Here is a 7,548-nt window from a genome sequence, read left to right as displayed (position 1 = left end):
GAAAGTGAAATTTCATATGTCCTCACTCATAAGTGGAATCTAAAACGTAAACATAGAAATAAAAAAAAGAAAGATACAACATACAAAATAATACATTGAATTTTTGAAAAGAGAACTGAGGTCACTAGAAGTGGGAAGTGGGGAGCAGGGAAGGGAGGGCTACGAACAGTGATGGCAGTGTATATTCTTGAATATAATAATTATTCTGACTTGCCCATCACATATTGCACACAAGTATTAATATTCAACTCTGTACCCCACAGATATGTACGATCAACTATGTTACAATAATATTTTAAAAAATCAGAAAGAGTAAGTTTTACTATTATAATAAATTTAAAAACAATCACAATTTCTGTATCTGAGTCTTTGATCCCTGCAATCAGGGGCACAACTTCAGCAGCAGTACAATTGGTCATTTTATTGTTTCCTACCAAAGAATCTCCTCAGAGCCCTCTTTATGTCTTTATTCCTCAGACTGTAGATGAAGGGGTTCAGCATGGGTGTGACCACAGTGTACATCACTGAGGCTGCAGCACTCGAGTGTGAGTTGTGTGTAGCAGCAGAACTAAAGTACACTCCTAAGCTTGTACAATAAAATAGGGAGACAACTGAGAGGTGAGATGCACAGGTGGAAAATGCTTTATACTTCCCTCGAGCTGTTGAGATTGCACGTATGGAAGAAACTATCTTACAATAAGAGTAAAGGATACCAGCAAGAGGTCCTCCACCCAACATCACAGATGCAAAATATACCAGACAATCCTTCACCCCGATGAATAAATATCCTGGAACATGGACAGCAATCTTATATATGTCTATGAATAGATGTACTAAAACAAACTATTTATTCAAATTTCTCTTCTTATTTAGACTCTATTTGGAGAAATGTATTCCATAATCAATTATTACCAGTGACTGTGAGGGCACTGTGGACACCAAGCTGAATAAGAGAATGGATCGTAATGAAGAGAATGAACCCAATTACCAGCTGTAATGCAGACTAGGATGTTAACACTATGTTATTGATGAGAGTTTCACAACAGGCAAGCTTCAGGACTTCAGGAAGATCACAAAAAAAGTTTGCAATTTCCATGCTTGTGCAGAAGGACAACCTCAAAGCAGTCAAAGTTTCAAGCAGGGAGCCCAAGACACTCATGATCCAGGACCCCAGAATCAAACATGCACAGAGCCGGGGGTTCATGATGACCATGTAGTGCAGAGGGTGACAGATGGCCACAAACCGGTCGTAGGCCATCACTGTCAGGAGAAAACTGTCCAGGCATCCAAATAGAATGAAAAAAAATATCTGGCTGAGGCAGCCTGCAAAGCTGATATCTTTGCTCTGCATCTGAATATTCACCAGCATCTTTGGGATGGTTGTGGAAGTGAAACAGATGTCTGCAAAGGACAGGTTGGAGAGGAAAAAGTACATGGGAGTGTGGAGGAGGACATCTGAGATGATGGCCAGGAAGATAAGCAGGTTTCCAAACACAGTGATCAGGTACATGGAGAGGAAAAGTCCAAAGATGAGGGGCTGCAATTCTGGTGTCTCTGAAAAACCCATAAGAAGAAATTCTGAAATTTGTGTATCATTTCCTGGTCCCATGTGGTAGAAGTGCTATTAGGAAAGAGAAAAGAAATGTAATTCTTTTCACACAAATGGCCATTATTCACAGAGTTAAAATGTTACCATTTATATTTTCAGTCATTAAATTATCCTTTACATTTTGTGTATAGATATGGTCCCATTTAGGGTACACCTAGAGCCATCTCAGCCATTTCGCTAGGAGGAATCATGTATTTACCTATTTCACTGAGAAATTTTTTCTTTCATGCATTTGAAGAGTGTAGTTGACTCATAGTTATGTCCAGGCACTGTCTGCACAATGAGTATTTTATGCTGAAAAACAAATGTCCCTGCAATTCAATGACGAAGAAGAAATAACACAAATACATAAAGAATTTATAAACTGACATGTCAGATTGTATCGTGTGCTATATAGAAATGAAAGTAGGTGAAAGAGAGAAAATAGATTTGGGGGGTTATGTTTGGGGGGTTCAAGCAGGACCAGTGTACCTGGCAGGGGGAATGACTCATGCAAAGCCCCTGAGGAAGGTGCTTGTTTCAGATGGTCAAATCCAAAGAGAAAACCAGTGTGTCAGGGTTATGAGCAAGACGGAGAGTGAAGGGAGGAAGTGTTGGGGGAGGGTGAGCAATGAGGTGGCTTCCCTCATGCTGCTCAAACCTCAAGACATAAACAGTCCCTACGCCACTCACACTTTATTAACTTGATTCGAAAGCCACCCCTTGAGTTTAAATAGATCCTTCCTTCCTCCTGTCTGTTGGATAGAATTCTGCCATCTATGTGATAACAGCAATATTTTGGAATATATCAGGTCAGGTGCACTGCTCTGAGGACTGCTCAGGCTGCACAACACATGCACACACATACACACATAGAGCATGCTGTGGGCTCCAGGGACCATTTTCTTACCAGGCTCTTCTCATCCCCAGANTATGAAATATTTAATGCCACATGGAAGCAACATGATGCACAACTATTTCTTCAGTAAAAAAAGTAATAATTTTTTGGTATTTTACATATTATGTTAGAATAAATTATTCTTAAGAAACCAATGTTTTCAATCATATAATTGGAAATTTTTAACTATTTTGGATCCAAATTTGGGAATAACTTGTGAAAATAGAAAAATGGACAAAGGGTAAAGCCATCTACATACCAGAGACAGCAGAAAGCTTAATAAATTGAGATACTTTAATTGTTTCACTAAGAAAGATCAAAGTAATATAAATTCCAATAAAGAACCAGAAGCTTCAGCACAGCAAAGGAAACAATTAACAGAGCAAAAGGGAAATCTACAGAGTAGGAGAAAATATTTGCAAACTCTCCATCTGACAAAGGATTAATGTCTAGAATATACAAGGAACTCAGACAACTTAACAGTAAAAAAGAAAATAACTTATTTAAAAAATTGGCAAAAGAGCTGAATAGTCATTTATGAAAGGAAAATATATAAATGTCCAGCAGACACATAAAAAAATGCTCAACATCAATCAGCATCAGGGAAATGCAAATCGCAACCACATTAAGATACAATCTCACCCTGGTTAGACTGGCTATTATCAAAAGGATGGAGAACATCAAATGTGCTGAGGATGCAGAGAAAGGGGAACCCTCTTACACTATTGATGGGACTGTAAATTGGTGCAGCTGTTATATAAAGTAGTATGGATATTGCATAAACAACTTCAGATAGAATTGCCATACAATCCAGCAGTTGCACTGCTATGTAGATATCCAAAGAACTGGAAATAATTGTGTCAAAGAGATACCTCCACTCCCTTGTTCATAGCAGTTCTATATACAATATCCAAGAGTTGGAACCATGCTAAATGTCCATTGTCAGATGAGTGGATAAGGAAAATGTGGTACATATACACAATGGAATAATACTCTGCCATAAAAAAGAATGAAAAGTTGCCATTCACAGCAGCATTGATGAACTTAGAGAAAATCATGTTAAGTGAAATCAGCCAGGCACAGAAAGTGAAATTTCATATGTCCTCACTCATAAGTGGAATCTAAAACATAAACAGAAATAAAAGAAAGAAAGACACAACATACAAAATAATACATTGAATTTTCAAAAAGAGAACTGAGGTCACTAGAAGTGGGAAGTGGGGAGCAGGGAAGGTAGGGCTACGAACAGTGATGGCAGTGTATATTCTTGAATATAATAATTATTCTGACTTGCCCATCACATATTGCACACAAGTATTAATATTCAACTCGGTAACCCACAGATATGTACCATCAACTATGTTACAATACTATTTTTAAAAATCAGAAAGAGTAAGTTGTACTATTATAATAAATTTAAAAACAATCACAATTTCTGTATCTGAGTCTTTGATCCCAACAGACAGGGGCACATCTTCAGCAGCAGCACAATTGGTCATTTTATAGTTTCCTACCAAAGAATCTTCTCAGAGCCCTCTTTATGTCTTTATTCCTCAGACTGTAGATGAAGGGGTTCAGCATGGGTGTGACCACAGTGTACATCACTGAGGCTGCAGCACTTGAGTGTGAGTTGTGTGTAGCAGCAGAACTAAAGTATACTCCTAAGATTGTACAATAAAATAGGGAGACAATTGAGAGGTGAGATGCACAGGTGGAAAATGCTTTATACTTCCCTCGAGCTGTTGAGATTGCACGTATGGAAGAAACTATCTTACAATAAGAGTAAAGGATACCAGCAAGAGGTCCTCCACCCAACATCACAGATGCAAAATATATCACCAAGTCATTAAGAAAAGTTTCAGAACAGGCAAGATGGATCACCTGATTAAGTTCACAGAAAAAATGTGGGATTTCCAAGTCTGCACAGAAGGACAGCCGCAACACCAGTAAGGCGTCTACCAAGGATTGCACCCCACTGATGATGACAGACACCAGAACCAGCAAGACACAGAGCTGGGGATTCATGATGACCATGTACTGCAGGGGGTGACAGATGGCCACAAACCGGTCATAGGCCATCACAGCTAGGAGAAAGTCATCTAACAGTGAAAAAAATGTGAAAAAGTACATCTGGGTGATGCAACCTGCATATGTAATGACTTTTCTCTTTCTGTCAATGTTCAGCAGCATTTTGGGGATGGTTGTGGAAGTGAAACAGATGTCTGCAAAGGACAGGTTGGAGAGGAAAAAGTACATGGGAGTGTGGAGGAGGACATCTGAGATGATGGCCAGGAAGATAAGCAGGTTTCCAAACACAGTGATCAGGTACATGGAGAGGAAAAGTCCAAAGATGAGGGGCTGCAATTCTGGTGTCTCTGAAAAACCCATAAGAAGAAATTCTGAAATTTGTGTATCATTTCCTTTTCCCATGTGGTAGAAGTGCTATTAGGAAAGAGAAAAGAAATGTAATTCTTTTCACACAAATGGCCATTATTCACAGAGTTAAAATGTTACCATTTATATTTTCAGTCATTAAATTATCTTTTACATTTTGTGTATAGGTATGATCCCATTTAGGGTACACCTAGAGCCATCTCAGCCATTTCGCTAGGAGGAATCATGTATTTACCTATTTCACTGAGAAATTTTTTCTTTCCTTCACTGAGAAATTATTTCTTTCATGCATTTGAAGAGTGTAGTTGACTGATGGTTATGTCCAGGCACTGTCTACACAATGAGTATTTTATGCTGAAAAACAAATGTCCCTGCAATTCAATGACGAAGAAGAAATAACACAAATACATAAAGAATTTATAAACTGACATGTCAGATTGTATCATGTGCTATATAGAAATGAAAGTAGGTGAATGAGAGAAAATAGATTTGGGGGGTTATGTTTGGGGGGTTCAAGCAGGACCACTGCATTTGGCAGGGGGAATGACTCATGCAAAGCCCCTGAAGAAGGGGCTTGTTTCAGATGGTCAAATCCAAAGAGAAAACCAGTGTGTCAGGGTTATGAGCAAGATGGAGAGTGAAGGGAGAAAGTGTTGTGGGAGGGTGAGCAATGAGGTGGCTTCCCTGATGCTGCTCAAACCTCAAGACATAAACAGTCCCTACGCCACTCACACTTTATTAACTTGATTCGAAAGCCACCCCTTGAGTTTAAATAGGTCCTTCCTTCCTCCTGTGTTGGATAGTATTCTGCCATCTGCGTGATAACAGCAATATTTTGGAATATATCAGCTCAGGTGCACTGCTCTGAGGACTGCTCAGGCTGCACAGCACATGCACACACATACACACATAGAGCATGCTGTGGGCTCCAGGGACCATTTTCTTACCAGGCTCTTCTCATCCCCAGACATACTTATTAGGAAAACATGGATGCAAGTCAAGCTCTTAACATAGATGATATTTTTCCTAAAGCATGTACACAGAGTAGCTGTTTCCAGATGGTGAGCTTCCCGTGATAATGGAAATGTGTGGCTCACTCCATTGTGATATGATGATTTTGTGTCCTGTACTTAAAGAAACATAAAAAAAAATCTGTTTAATCAATAGAGAGAAGAATGAAATGGGCACAAGGGAGTAAAAAGACTGAAGAAACACAGGTGGTCCCAAGAGACCATGATGAAGAGAAAGTGTCCTTTGCTCAGGAGTCATTCCCACCCCAATTATGTTCCTGTGATGACTGCAATTACCTAAGACAACAAAACCCAATTTATTTGAAAGAGCAAACGAGATCTATATGTTGTTAAGACACCTTACAGGTGAACGTCCCTGTAGATTAATGATCAAAGGGAATAAGAAAACAATTCACAAGAGGAAATATAAAAAGTACAGCAAATGTGGACAATTTTAAAATATGAAATGGTCAAAGACTTTAATAAATGATATTTCATGCAAAGCTCTTGGAATTAGGAAAACAGGTTTTGAATCTTGGTTCTATCACATATTTGCTGTTTGAACTTGAAGACACAAAACCATTCTAAACGTTCACATCCTCTCCTACACAGTGGACATAGTAGCATTAGTTCTCTTAAGTTGGTTGACAGATCTGATCCGTATCTGTAAAAAGCTTAGTGCAGTTCCTTCCCATTGGTAAATGAATGGTTGTGACTGGTGATGAGATGAGGCAGGGTTTTTTTCTTTTTACTTCTCAAATGAATGTCCTCATTTTATGTCACCAATTCTACGACCTTATTTCATTTCTTTGTTGTCTCTCCAGCTATCATGGCAGGCTGATCTAGTTCAGTCTCATATTCATTCTGACCAAGAAAGATCTTTCTATATGACAAACATGATCAGTCAACCCCTTGATGTAACCCCCCTAGCATTTACGCACTGGACAATGAAACTAAAGTTGCACAGCTAAAAACTAGTCTTATTCTCCATGACCATCCCTTCAGCTCAACCTTCACAGTGCCCTGTCCCCTACCACATTGTTCTCCCAAACATTGAACTTGATGTTCAGCTTCACCAGACACCAGATCTCCATAGCTCACCCACTCCCCTCTCCTTGGAGTCTCACCCCATGGGTCTATTTGTGATGTTTTATACCTTCTCTATCTGGAAATCTTCATCTAATAGTTAGGACTACCCAAAGTCATTACCTTCACAAATGTCTTTATATTTTCATTTTTTCATTTTTTTACATTTCCATATGGAATGACATTTCCTGTATTCATTTTTTTACATTTCCAGAAGGAATGACATTTCCAGTATTTACTTAGTTTATGCCTAGGAACTGTCATGGGGTTGATTTTATTTAATTTTATGTATTTTTTTCACAGCTATACTGTGAACACTGTGGTGTGGTATGTAGCAATATTGTAATACTCCCCCAACACTACTCAGATAAATTCACTTGGAAACAGTAGTTAAGTATGTATAATAGAAACAATTGAGAAACTGGAGTCTCACAGAAATTTCTAATGGTGAGAGAAAGTATGTATCATAGAAACAATTGAGAAACTGGAGTCTCACAGAATTTTCTAATGGTGGGAGAAAGAAAACACGCAGGAAAATGCTAAAATAGTTGTGCAGGACTTGCTAAAGAAAT

General features: G+C 38.6%; 2 protein-coding genes across 2 annotated transcripts in view; both read right to left on the bottom strand.

The window, feature by feature from the left end:
• Positions 1–434: 434 nt before the first annotated feature.
• Positions 435–1,609, bottom strand: LOC103582115 (olfactory receptor 7A5-like; the record flags this gene model as incomplete). Its single annotated transcript, XM_008563802.1, has 2 exons — positions 1,019–1,609; positions 435–765 (listed from the first exon to the last, which is right to left on the bottom strand). Coding segments are annotated over exons 1-2 (922 nt in total), but the record flags the coding sequence as incomplete, so codon positions are not given.
• A 2,377-nt stretch (positions 1,610–3,986) lies between these two features.
• LOC103582114 (olfactory receptor 7A17-like) overlaps positions 3,987–7,548 on the bottom strand; it is a 10,818-nt gene continuing 7,256 nt past the window's right edge. Inside the window, exon 2 of the mRNA XM_008563801.1 lies at positions 3,987–4,928. Coding sequence (XP_008562023.1) covers positions 3,987–4,928 — 942 coding nt within the window. The remainder of the gene's footprint in view (positions 4,929–7,548) is intronic.

Source organism: Galeopterus variegatus, unplaced genomic scaffold (assembly GCF_000696425.1).
Source record: "Galeopterus variegatus unplaced genomic scaffold, G_variegatus-3.0.2 Scaffold14951, whole genome shotgun sequence".
NCBI classification, from domain to species: domain Eukaryota; kingdom Metazoa; phylum Chordata; class Mammalia; order Dermoptera; family Cynocephalidae; genus Galeopterus; species Galeopterus variegatus.
The sequence above is the reverse complement of the archived record's forward strand: the minus strand, read 5'-3'. Positions and strand labels throughout refer to the sequence as shown.